This window comes from Sus scrofa, chromosome 14 (assembly GCF_000003025.6).
Source record: "Sus scrofa isolate TJ Tabasco breed Duroc chromosome 14, Sscrofa11.1, whole genome shotgun sequence".
NCBI lineage: Eukaryota > Metazoa > Chordata > Mammalia > Artiodactyla > Suidae > Sus > Sus scrofa.
Genome location: NC_010456.5, coordinates 29,701,563 through 29,715,398, shown reverse-complemented (window position 1 = coordinate 29,715,398; position 13,836 = coordinate 29,701,563). Strand labels below are relative to the sequence as shown.

Here is a 13,836-nt window from a genome sequence, read left to right as displayed (position 1 = left end):
CATATTTTAGATGAATTCTATTTTATGATTTTCAGTTGAATTGAATTGTTATTCCGGGTTTCCTAAGAACAGTGAAGAGTCAGAAACTCTCATATGTACACAGCTCTGAACACCTCCAACCAGCCCCCTAACACACATTGTACCCTTTACACCCCTATTGTAGCTCAGGGTATGGAGGGGAAGCAAGCGTGTTCTTCTTGTTCCCCTCAGACCAGCACTGCTGACAGAATTTTCTCCAAAAACAGAATCCGCCCTCCAGCTGCATAGTCCAACACCGAAGCCACTAGTCACATACTGCTACTGAACACTTGAAACATGGCTAGATTTATGTAGCTCTGTGGCTACTATCACTGCTGTACTGACCAGGGCAGTTCTAAACCATCACGCTTCTTGCCGCACATTATGATGAAACCCTCCCCAGCTGAGGCTCGCCCCATCACACATTACTGGTCATGCATGGCCTCATTATCTCAGTGCCTCCCGCTGCCCTCAGCCACGTGCACACGCATGTGCTCTGGACCTCTCTCCAATGACATTCTCTCTTCTTCCTCAGTCACCCCTTCACAAGATACACACTGGACTACTTCATCCCTGAGAATACAGCCCCCTGTAGAAATCCAAACTCCCACCAAGCCCCGGCTCACATGCTCAAGCATCTCTGTGACACTTCCACCACTAGGCCACTTCCACCTCGACGCCATGATCCTTGGCCTCGCCATTCCCCCACACTCAGCCCCTCCGAACCTTACTAGCGCCTCTTTGGCTCCTTCTACGTGCACACTCCTGGTAATGATTACTCATTGCCTTGACTCCCTTCCCTGCTCATTTTCCATCACAACTGACAGGTAGCAAACACCGAAGCTTGGACGACTACAATGATCTCACTTTTCCTCAGTGTCTGTACCTCCTACAATTAAGCTTCGCAGGAAAGAAGTTGCCAAAGTGTAGACTGGGGTATCATTGCAGAACCACCATCACTACTTCAAGTGGACACTGGTGCTGGCTGGCGACATATCTTCCTATAATCAAGGAGTTCCAATTCCCTAGTGTGACTACCTTACACCCTCTCCACTCTCCTTAAACCTCTCACCCCAGCCTTGACTGTCAGGCATAACCTCACATTGCACTCCAGAGAGAAAATAGAAACCTCCTGTCTTCTTCTCTCTACTCCCTTTCACAACCAAACTTTTTTCTCTCTTGTCTGTTTTTTTTGTTTTGTTTTGCCTTTTAGGACTGCACTCACAGCATATGGAAGTTCCCAGGCTGGGGTCGAATAGGACCTACAGCTGCCAGCCTACACCACAGCCACAGCAACACCAGATCTGAGCCTCATCTGTGACCTATACCACAGCTCATGGCAATACCAGATCCTTAACCCACTGAGCGAGACCAGGGATCAAACCTGCAACCTCATGGTTCCTAGTCAGATTCATTTCCATTGCACCACAAGGGGTACTCCTTTTATCTATTTTCATTTCAACTCCTAGTCACTCCTTTCCTCCTTAATTTTTTTTTCTTTTGGCCATGGCATGCAGTGGCTTGGTGTGGGAATCTCAGTTCCCAGACCAGGGATTAAACCCGAGCCATAGAGGTGAAAACACCAAGTCCTAACCACTAGGTAGAAAGGGAACTCTCCCCCTCAATTTTTAAGCTTATCTTTTTTCTTTTTAGGGCCACACCGGTGGCATATGGAGGTTCGTAGGCTAGGGGTTGAATTGGAGCTGCAACGCCAGATCAAGCCATATCTTCGACCTACACTGCAGATTGCAGCAAGGCCAGGGATCAAACCCGCATCCTCATGGATACTAGTCAGGTTCTTAACCTGCTGAGCCACAATGGGAACTCCTTCCCTTCAATTTTTAAATTAAGCATTTCAAACATTCTTAGAAATTTATGAAGGGTACAATAGCAAGCATTCACTCATGCTTAGTTTTAACAAGTTTTATCATCTTACCATATGTGTTTTTAACTGTAAGACAGGAACAGTATATGGTTGGTTGTACTTTTAAAATTATACAAAGGGCATAACATATACATCCTTTTAATACTGCATTTTCTACTCAATATTATGTTTGAGATTTACTTATGTTAATATATATATATAGCTCAGTCCTTTTAATCATTTATCCACAGTATGACTGTATCACAAGTTATTTATTCTTTCTCCTGTTGATGGATGTTTAGTTTCTTTCTTTCTTTTTTTTTTTTTTTTTTTTTTGTCTTTTTGCTATTTCTTTGGGCCGCTACCGTGGCATATGGAGGTTCCCAGGCTAGGGGTCCAATCGGAGCTGTAGCCACCAGCCTACGCCAGAGCCACAGCAACGCGGGATCCGAGCCGCGTCTGCAACCTACACCACAGCTCGCGGCAACGCCGGAACCTTAACCCACTGAGCATGGGCAGGGACCGAACCCGCAACCTCATGGTTCCTAGTCGGATTCGTTAACCACTGCGCCACGACGGGAACTCCTGGATGTTTAGTTTCTAATGTGCTACCTTTCAATAGTGCTATGATTAACATGTGTAAGAACTTCTCTAAGCTAAATACCTAAAACTAGAACAGTGAAATGTGTGGTGTGCACATCTTCAATCTTCCTGGATATTGACTAAACACTCCCCAGATGTGCTGCACCAATTTTCAGTCCAACCAGTAGTTTAGAGTTCCTATTTTTTTCACATCTTTAAGAAACTTTACAGTAATTAGATTTTAAGTTTGGCCTGTCTGCTGGTGGGAGTGGTATTCCATTACTGTTTTCATTTGCATTTTTCTGATTGCTAGTGAAACAAGCATTTTTTCATTTTCATTAGTCATTTAGGTTTCTTTTTCTGTGAACAGTTTGTTCATACTCTTTTACTACTTTTCTATTGAGGGTATCTCTTTCTTTTTTTCTTTTCTTTTTCTTTTTTTGCCTTTTAGGGCTGCACCTGCAGCATACGGACATTCCCAGTCTAGGGTTTGAATCAGAGCTGCGGCTGCTGTCCTATACCACAGTCATAGCAACAAGAGATCCAAGCTGAGTCTTCAACCTATACCACAGCTTGTGGCAACCCTAGACCCTTAATCCACTGAGCAGGGCCACTGCATCCTCATGGATACTAGGCAGGTTCGTTTCTGCTAAACCACAACAGGAACTTGGAGGGTGTTTTTTTTTTTCTTTTTTTAGGGCTGCACCTGGAACATATGCAAGTTCCCGGGCCAGGGATTGAATCCAAGCTGCAGCTTCAACCTACGCCACAGCTGCACCAGCACCAGATCCTTTAAACCACTGCACCAGGCTGGGGGTTGAACCCATACCTCCACGAGGACTCAAGCCACTGCAGAGACAACACTAGATCCCTAACCCACTGTGCCACAGAAGGAACTCCTCTGGGTTCTTCAAACACAAAATTAAACTCGTTCCTAACTCAGGACTCAGCAAGACCAACATCTCTGTCTGGAACACCCCTCTTCCCTCCCCACTTTCCACCTGAACAACTCTATACACATTTTACCTCTCTGCTTACATGTCACCTCCACAGAAAGGCTTTTCCCCAACTCCAATCTAAATCTCTCTCTTCTTTTATTGGGCTACCCTGAAGCACATGGAATTCCTGGGCCAGGGATCAGATCAGATCCAAGCTGCAGTCATGATCTAAGCCTAAGCTGCAGCAATGCCAGATCCTTTAACCCTACTGAGCAAGGCCAGGGATCAAACCTGTATCCTGGTGCTGCAGAGACACCACCAATCCTGTTGCACCACAGCAGAACTCCCTAATACTCTCTTTTGTTCAATCTCAAATGTCCAATTTCAATTATTCACATAACTTTCTCTTTAAATAGTTCATTATGTCCCACTGAGATTAATTAATGAAGAGCTAGAAAGTTTCTCATTTGACAATTACAACATAGAAAGAGTAACATTTACAATTTTATCTTTTTTTAATAAAATGTCAATATTAGGAAGTTAGGCTCTACTCATTTAATGTTCTACAACAAAATGATAGTAAAAAGCAATTCTAATATGACAAAATACTCTATAAATGTATCATCAAGATAATGCCCTTAAATTGTAACGAAGCTAATTTAGAAAAACTAAAAAGAAAAATCCATACAACCTAATAAAGATCCATCTTCATAAATTTTCTTTTTTTTTTTTTTTTTGGTCTTTTTAGGGCTGCACCCAAGGAATATGGAGGTTCCCAGGCTAGGGGTCAAATTGGAGCTGTAGCTGCTGGCCTACACCCACAGCCACAGCAACAAGGGATCCAAGCTGAGCGGAGTCTGTGATCTACTCCACAGCTAACAGCAACATCGTATCCTTAATCCACTGAGCAAGGCCAGGGATCAAACCTGCGTCTCATGGAAGCTAGTCAGATTCATTTCCACTGAGCCACAACAGGAACTCCCCATCTTCCTATGTCTTTCCATTAACATCGGATAAAATTTCTGGAATTTCAAGGCTAAAAGAACTTTTGAGATGTTCTAGCCCAATGTCCTTGTTTTTACAAATAATAAAACTGAGCTCCAAAAAAATTAAGTGATTTTGCCTGAAGTCACACAGAAAAGCAGAGTCAAAAACAAAAAACATCCTGATTCTCCTAATTCCTATTCTGATTTTACCATTTCCTCCTTTTGGCAAATGCCTCTGCTTATGAGAGCTATCCTGATATCTAACAATTAGATGTTTTATGCATCAAGTTCTAGATACATCTGAGTTCTATAATGATATTTAACCCTGTCTTTCTCATGATTTAGACAAACAAGTGTCTCAGTGCAATAACAGGGTGCACCTATCTCTAGCTTTACAGAGATTAAATGAAATAACTTACTTGGCACGTAAGGGTCTCATGGGAGTTTTAGAATTATGAAGACGACTTAACATATTTTCATGCTCAACTTGTTTGACCTGAGCTTCAAGTTTTGAAATTGTTCTAATTCAAAAACAATAAGATAAATTAAGTACATTTCAACAATAGCCAAAAAAAAACCCACATAGTTTAATTACAAATTACTTATTTAACAAACACTTCCAGGAAAGGGTGACAAAAGAGCTACAAATCCATAAACCTTTTTCATAGAAAAATGTTACCTTTAAACTTTAAAAAGTTTAACAAAATCAGGGAGAATAAATATAAAAGGCAAATAGAAAAACTCTACAAATCAGCATTTTATATGCTACAACTTAAGGAAAAGGGAGCAACAAATGTACTTAATATAGCAAGTAAAAATTATAAATTTATACTGTAGATCAAAATACACAGTATAAATTAAAATGCAAGCAATCAAATAAATTTGCAGTTTGAACATTTTAAATTCTGTGTGTATTCATATGAAATATATATAGGTAATGCTCTAACAAAAGAAGAACCAGGCTTACCATCCAAAGTAGAGCTATTAAAAAGAACTTCCTGTTCTGAATAACTCTCAACCTACAGGCAGCTCATCTAATTTGTGCCATATTCAGAATAAAAGCTAATCTTCAACTTTACCAACAGAAATTAAATACTCTGGCCAATTGTTTTGAGGGTATCTTGGCATTCTTTCTCTTCTTTTAAATTTTTAATATGTCTCCATTTCATCTTTTAAAACTCAAATTCTTACCTATTCTGTTGTAAGGAAGGTTTGAGAAAGAAAGCTTTAACAGGGCTGATGCAATCTGATAAGGAATCTATCCCTAGAACTGTATATCACAGAAAAGACTTGCAAAGATGAGAAAGCTCGACATAGTTACTGTTCTTCCCTATGGCAAGTTCTTAAGGAAGGAAAATCTCTAAATGGGGATATTACTTATCTCCAAATAAAAATGTAAAAATATGCTCTAAAGCCAATTAGAATTATCTAATCATTTGCCATAGAGGCCATTCATGATACTGTTCCTACCCAATTAAGCAAATCAGATCATGACCACAGCCCCAAACCAGGTTTTTGAGGGGATTTTCTAGTAGTAGCAATACTAGTTTCTTCCCTTCCTTTCCTTTCTTCCTCCCTCACTTTCTTTCTGCCATATCCATGGCACGTGGACGTTCCTAGGCCAGGGATCAAACTGGATCCTTAACCCACTGTACCACCAGGTCTTTAAGAAAATAGATGACTACAAAATTGGTGTGAATGTTATTTTCTTTTTGGAGCACAAAACAATTCAGTGAACTAGACTGCTTCTTAAAATTCTTTTCATTGATTTAGTATCACTTGGGTTTTACCTGTGCTAAGAAAATACATCATGTTTGGAGACACACACCTTTCAGGCACAGCCTCCAATATATTCTAATCATTTAAAAAATTTTGGCTGGAATCAAACATATTTCCAGACAAAGAGAAGATGTGGATAAAAATCTAATCTCAAAGTGCTTAAAACCCTCAAGAAAAGCTTTCTTTTATAGACACATATTTAAGAGCTGAAAGAACAATTAAAGGTATTTGCTTATTAGGAAGACAATATAGTTTATTTACCTTTTCAAATCAGAAATCTGAGTATGTGCATCAAGCAATTTGTTTTCAGTTGTATTTAATGTATCCTATGAAAATAAAGAAAAATTTTAATAACTGAAGTTACATACTCAGGTGTATTCCTTTTATTTTAAAATGGATAATATAAAACTAAGGCTACATCAGATAGCTACAAAGAAAATTACGCAGATACTCGGGCAAGTACGGTATCAACCACAGAGCCAATATAAAATGTGTGTAACCCCCTGTTTAATAAGTAAAGCCTATTATGCTTTACTTCATCAGAAACAATCAGTGTTGAAATGGACATATTTTAAACACAAACTTGACTGAAACCCCAGTAAATGGCAAAGCTAATACCTGCAAGGATGAGATTTCGGATATAATGACTGGTTCCTGAAAGCCCAGACCTCTTGGCTACTCGATATGCAGGCCTTTTCCCTAACCTTGAATAATCACAACCCTGCATTTTCTGCAACAGAATTACCTGGATCCTACTTACTTATGGTGGGGTTTCACTGAATTCAAATATGTAGATCCCTAACAGAATTTTAATTAAGAATTCAAACTTAATCAACTCAACCCCACAAAAAGCTAATGTTTTGGAAAACAAAACTTTATATTTAAATGGTATTAAATAATTCTCTGCATCTGTATGCCACTGTATACTCTTCTAAAAATTTTGTCTCATCTCAAATGTAACAGCTACTCAATACCTATTTGTTAAATTAACAAACTTGTGAGGTAAGTGGGCAGATATTTGGAAGTTAGGATACTGACAGGATGAGTGAGTGGTCTAGGGCAAATAGCCAAATGGGGCTGGAGGAGGGGAGGGGAAGGGAGAAAGAGGGTCAAATCTCCTGATTGTCACTCAAATGCCTATGCCTCTACAGGAGGTCCAGAACATGAATGATTGGTGTTCCCGTCGTGGCGCAGTGGTTAACGAATCTGACTAGGAACCATGAGATTGTGGGTTCGATCCCTGCCCTTGCTCAGTGGGTTAACAATCCGGCGTTGCCGTGAGCTGTGGTGTAGGTTGCAGACTCAGCTCGGATCCCGTGTTGCTGTGGCTCTGGTGTAGACTGGCGGCTACAGCTCCCATTCACCCCTAGCCTGGGAACCTCCATATGCCACAGGAGCGGCCCAAGAAATAGCAAAAAGACAAAAAAAAAAAAAAAAAAAAAAAAAAAAAAGAACATGAATGATCAACAATTACCTTTACTCTTTCGTGTTCTTTTCCAAGGGACTCATACTCTCCTAGAAGCTACAAGGAAAAGCAAAGAATTATACCACAAAATTAAATATAATATCAACTGAGGGATAGTCTATACTCTTCAAATATGCCAATATCATGAAACAAAAAGATTAACACATTGTTTCAGATTAAAGGCAACAAAAGAGATGAGTGAATATAAGGCACCATACTGAGTTGGATCCTAGATTAGGTCAAAAAGTGCCATAAAGGAACAATTTGGATAGGAACTGCATCATTATCAGATTTCTTTACATTGTTAACTCTTCTGTGGCTATTATTCTTAGGAATACATACTGAAAGTGTAGGGGTAAAGGGGATATGACGTCTATAAATTAACGATTCAAGAAAAAAAATTTATGTGAAAAAAATACATATATATGTCATGATAAAGCAACCATGGCAAAATGTTAACAACTGGTATGCCCAGGAAAAAGGAATAGGTCAGTTCTTGCAAGTTTTCTCTAAGTTTGAATTTATTTCAAAATAAAAAGTGAAACAAATAATCTGTATCAGTCAATACCCTTAAGTAAGCAGTATTTGAGAAGATTAAAATGTGTGTTGTTCTCTTTTCAACTGCTGCATGCTACCTTTTGTAAAGTTAGGTCCACAGAATAAAGCTACAACCCCTAGAGTCTAATATAATTAGATAATTTATCTTTTAAAAAAATATGTAAGACTTCCAGGCAAAAAGATTCATTACAGGATTTTCTTCATATCCTGAGATCCCACTAAATTAACAATGAAGCAATTAAAGAGAAAACAAAAGAGCAACAAGGGAGAGATTTCAATGAAGATGCTGCAAAGCAGAAGCCACTACAACTTCCAGTACCTGAGGAAAGGATACTAATGGCAAACAGTTTGATATCTTCATAACTTTCAGAGGCTTAGAATTTGACCCCAGGTTCAGTGGTAGACAGAGTTGAAGTGGAGAGCTGGCCACAAGGAAGTGGTTCAAAGTCCTGAGTTAGAGCCCAGGTTCTTTTCCCAACCTATACAGCAGTGGACTGCCCAGCCAGGCAATAGGGTATGGAAGACATGATTGGGACAGAAAAACACAACTTTGGAAACCCAAGTAGAACAGCAGTGGGTGGAAGGTGGGGGTGGCAAAGGGATTGAGAGAAAATGACTAAGGGAAAGTCTTTTTTTTTTTTTTTTTTTTTTTAATCTTTTTGCCTTTTCTAGGGCCACTCCCGTGGCATATGAAGATTCCCAGGCCAGGGGTCTAATCCAAGCTGTAGCTGCTGGCCTATGCCAGGGCCACAGCACAGATCCAAGCTGTGTCTGCAATATACGCCACAGCTCATGGCAACACCGGATCCTTAACCCAGTGAGTAAGGCCAGGGATTGAACTGCAACCTCATAGTTCCTAGTCGGATTCATTAACCACTGCACCACGACAGAAACTCCTAAGGGAAAGTCTTAAAAAAAAACAAAAAAAAAAAACAACTTGACTCCCCACCTCTCTCACTGCCACCAGAGCCTGGGAGACTCTTCTTTGGGAAAACTCAACAACCCCAGAAAAAACACCTCTACATCTGAAGGTTCCCTAACCAAATGCCTGGTACGTTGCTTATGACTGCTTGTCAATGAAGATTATAACAGGAAATAAGTCCTATATGTTCATGCACAGTCTCCAAAGAGCTTTTTTTTTAGCCACACCCAGAGCATGCTGGAGTTCCCAGAGCCAGGGATCAAACCCATGCCACTGCAATGACAACACTCAATCCTTAACTGCTCAACCACCAGGGAACTCCCCAAATAGCTTTTTATTGCCTCCCTCTTAAATGTGAGCCTACCAAAGAACCAAAATAGAAAACAGAATTCAGGAGTTCCCATCGTGGCTCAGCAGTTAACGAACCTGACTAGTATCCAAGAGGACACAGGTTTGATCCCTGGCCTTGCACAGTGAGTTAAGGATCCCGCATTGCTATGAGCCATGGTGTAGGTCGCAGTGGTTGTGGTAGGCCTGTAGCTGCAGCTCCAATGTGACCCCTAGCCTGGGAACCTCCATATGCTGTGGATATGGCCCTATAAAGACAAAAGACACACACAAAAAAAGAAAGAAAACAGAATTCATATCCAAATGAGAGGTTAACTTAGAAGAAATAAAGAATGAAAACTGAAGAAAAGTGTTGAAAGAAAACTATTATTAATATCTTCAGAGAAATTACAATGTTATAAAATAAGAACAGAAGGCTAAGGAAAAACTAGCAATGACAGAATAATAAAGAGGTCTTAGAAACTAAGAGAAGTTAAATAATACATACTAAGACCAAAAGATAACAAAGAGGCCATGATGGACACCGAAACATAAATAAGTCTTAGAGGATCAACCCATGCAATACAGCATCTACTCATAAAAGTTCCAGAGAGAGAGCCGAGAGAAGTAGGAAATTAATCGAGAAATAATAGCAAGTTTTGTAGAACTGAAGGATGTTAATTTCCAGATTGAAAGTACCTATGCCCCAAACAATGAATAAAAAAACACCTATATCAAGGCATACTGTTATGGACTATCAGAACACTAAAGATAAAAAAGAAGATCCTAAAAAGCTTCCCGAAAAATTGTTTACTCATCTGGAAAAAAGTGAAGTTCAATTCCAATCTCACATCAAGGTGAGAGGTACTTTGAGACAGATTAAAGGCCTAAATATATAAAGTAGAGCTTTTATAATTTTAGGAGGCATTATATAGAAGGTCATTTTCCAATCTTTGTGTAGAAAAAGATTTTATAAACCAGACATAAAAGAGGCCCAGAAATTCCCATGCAGCAGGTTTAGGATCCAGCATTGCTGCAGCTGGGTGGAGGCTGAAACTGTGGCACAGGTTCAATCCCTGGCCTGGAAACTTCCACATGCCATGAGTGTGGCAAAAAAAAGAGGCCTAAACCATAAATGAGAAGACTGCATTTTGGACATTAAAATACAAAACTTGTACCCTATAATGACACCACAAATAAAATGAAAAGCTGGCCACAAGCCAAGAGAAGACAACTGTAATACAGGTAACTATTTAACATCAATCAGATTGGCAAAGAGGTTTGACAAAACCAAACACTGGAAATAATCTAGAAAAATAAAAATTCTCATACATTGCTGGTGAAAAATAACCATTCCAGAGACACATCCAGCAGTTATCTAATGATGAAGACAGTGCTTCTAATCTATGTCCTAGTCACTGCTCTTATTAGCATATGCTCTGTGTGACAACAGCACTATTCCCAAATGGTCACAGCAATATTTTTGTTCACATGAGCTCTTCTAGAATCTTGTTACACACCACCAAAAGCTGGTGTCTATTTCCTCTTCTCTGGAACCTGGGCAGGACTTTGCGACTGCTTAACAAACAGAATGCGACACAAGTGATGCTGCATGGTTTCCAAGGCTACTCATAAAAGGCACTGTGGCTGTTAGAAGGCTCTTTTAGGACATTTGTCCTTAGTATTCAGCCATCGTGCTGCAAAGAAGCTTAAAAAAGGCCACATGGAAGGAACTGCAGCCTTAGCCTTAGGAACTGCTTCATCAAAGGCCCCCAGCTTCTGAATTTCCAGTGGAGGTCCTGGATAATGCAGGGTCCAGATAAGCTGCCCCTGTTATGCCCAGTCCTAACTTCCTAGACCACTTAAGTCCAGGAGCAGAATATGTCCAGTTTAGGGGTCATTTGTTTTGCAGCTCTAGTAACTGCAACAATACCCTAGAGGTACTGGCATACATTTGCACAGGAGACATGTTATGTGAATGGTCATGGCAATGCTGCTCATAACAGCAACAGAAACTGGCAGCAAGAAAACTGATAAATAAACTGTGGAAGATTACACAGTGCAATACTACACAGGAATGAAAACAAATGAATTAGTGCTGTGTGTATCAGTTTGGATAAGTCTCACAAATGCAAACAATTTCAGGATAGTAAATACAGCATGACAGCATTTATGAATAGCTTTAAGATAGGCCAAACAAGCAACCATACACATAATATATAACAACAGACATGGGAATGACATTCACACCATTCACACTTCTAGGAAGGCAGAGGTGACCAGAAAAGGTATATGGAGTCTTCAATGGTATCTGCAGTATTTATTATCAAGTATTAATTATCAAGATGGGTGGTGGGTCCTCATGTATTTGTTATATTATTCTCTATACTCCTGTGTATACCAGAAATATTTCAAATGTTTAAATAAAAGTGAATAAAAGCTACACGTATCAACATGGTAAATCTTAGAAACAATGTTGAGAGGAGAAAGCAGGTTCCAGAAGGATACAGTGCATATATAATAGTGCATAGTTCAGGAACATACAAAACATTACTATATATTGTTTATAGACACATGCATGTGTATTAAAAGTAAAAGGAAGTGCATGGGGATAACCAAGAGTGTAATGAGCACAGCAGGTACCTCTAGGATGGGAAGAAAGAGAAGAGGGTGTTTCCACCGTATCTACAGATGGCCAATGTATGGGGTATTCAAGATATTACTCTACATACCTTTCTGAATGCTTAAAATATTTGACATGATAAATGCAAAGAAAGTCAGTGTTATCACTGGCAATATTCATATAATTTCATCTGAAAACCACATTCTACCTATCCTTTGCTTTTTTTTTTTCTTTGCTGCTCTATTGCTACTCAAACATAATTGTGGTGGGTTTTTGATTAAAAACAATGACATCCCAGAAGCAATGAACATCTCTAGATCTTAAGTTTCTAAATAGCACTTAAAGGAAACAGGGCTCTTCAGAAAAAATGACTGATTTAGGAATGAACTATAAAAGTACTATTTGGGCCTGAAAAGTCTTGCAGTGGCAGGAAGTCTGGGTGTGCTCAGAGGAACATGTCAAAAGGCCACACAAGGCTCTGGCATAGGCCGGTGGCTACAGCTCCAATTGGACCCCTAGCCTGGGAACCTCCATATGCCGAGGGAACGGCCCAAGAAATAGCAAAAAGACTAAAAAAAAAAAAAAAAAAAAAAAGCCACACAAGTTAGCTTCACATGTATCCCTCCAGCCAAAACTAAGACAAAGCACCAAAAAATTACCATAGTTAAAAAAAAAAAAAGAGTAGCTCATTGAATAAAATAAGAATCCATGCATTCACACTGATATGCATAATTAAAGGAGAAAGGAGAACTTCTCCTTGCAGGAAAGTGTAGAAGGAATCATAGAATTAGAAAAAACACCATTTGGAGTTCCCATTGTGGCTCTGAGGTAACGAACCCAACTCATATCCATGAGGATGTGGGTTCAATACATGGCCTCGCACGGTGGGTTAAGGATCCAGCGTGGTGGCTGTGAGCTGTGGCATAGGCCAGCAGCTGCAGCTCCAATTCAAAGCCTAGCCTGGGAACTTATATATGTCACAGGTATGGCCCTAAAAAATAAATAAATAAATAAATAAATAATAAATTTAAAAAAATGAAAGAGGAGTTCCCGCCGTGGCTCAGTGGTTAACGAATCCAACTAGGAACCATGAGGTTTCAGGTTCGATCCCTGGCCTCGCTCAGTGGGTTAACGATCCGGGATTGCCGTGAACTGTGGTGTAGGTCACAGATGTGGCTCAGAGCCCGAGTTGCTGTGGCTATGGTATAGGCTGGCGGCTAGAGCTCTGATTAGACCCCTAGCCTGGGAACCTCCATATGCCAAGGGTGTGGTCCTAGGAAAAAAAAGAAAAAAAAAAAAAAAGGAAAAACACCATTTGGCAACCACCTCAGTAATTACTGGTTTCAGGCAAGACTCATCGAGGCATATTGCAGATAGCGGTTAAAAGTTTCATCAGAGGAGTTCCTGTCGTGGCTCAGCGTTAACAAACCCAACTAGTATCCATGAGGATTTGGGTTTGATCCCTAGCCTTACTCAGTGAGTTAAGGATCCAGTGTTGCCATGAGCTGTGGTGTAGGTCACAGACGTGGCTCAGATCTAGCGATGCTGTGGCTATGGTAGGCCGGAAGCTGTAGCTCCGATTAGACTCCTCGCCTGAGAACCTCCATACGTCGTGGGTGCAGCCCTAAAAAGACAAAAAAGAAAAAAAAGTTTGATCAGAAAAAGGTGATTGAAAGACATGATTTTAGTCTGAAATTATCCCCTCATAAGTTACTTATTAATTCCAATGGGGGAGGGGCACTATATAACTTTACAGCAGAGACCCCTGGCAAAC

At 40.0% G+C, this 13,836-nt stretch overlaps 1 protein-coding gene across 10 annotated transcripts in view; it reads right to left on the bottom strand.

Moving 5' to 3' along the window:
• Positions 1 to 13,836, bottom strand: part of MPHOSPH9 (M-phase phosphoprotein 9) — a 67,730-nt gene that overhangs the window by 11,358 nt on the left and 42,536 nt on the right. For all 10 annotated transcript variants that reach the window (XR_002338917.1, XM_021074061.1, XM_021074060.1 and 7 more), the window contains 3 exons: positions 7,642 to 7,689; positions 6,429 to 6,493; positions 4,808 to 4,909 (listed from right to left, as the gene is read on the bottom strand). Coding sequence is in view for 9 of the 10 variants with exons in the window: in XM_021074061.1 (XP_020929720.1) it covers positions 4,808 to 4,909; positions 6,429 to 6,493; positions 7,642 to 7,689 (215 nt within the window). In the remaining variant the exon portion in view is untranslated. The remainder of the gene's footprint in view (positions 1 to 4,807; positions 4,910 to 6,428; positions 6,494 to 7,641; positions 7,690 to 13,836) is intronic.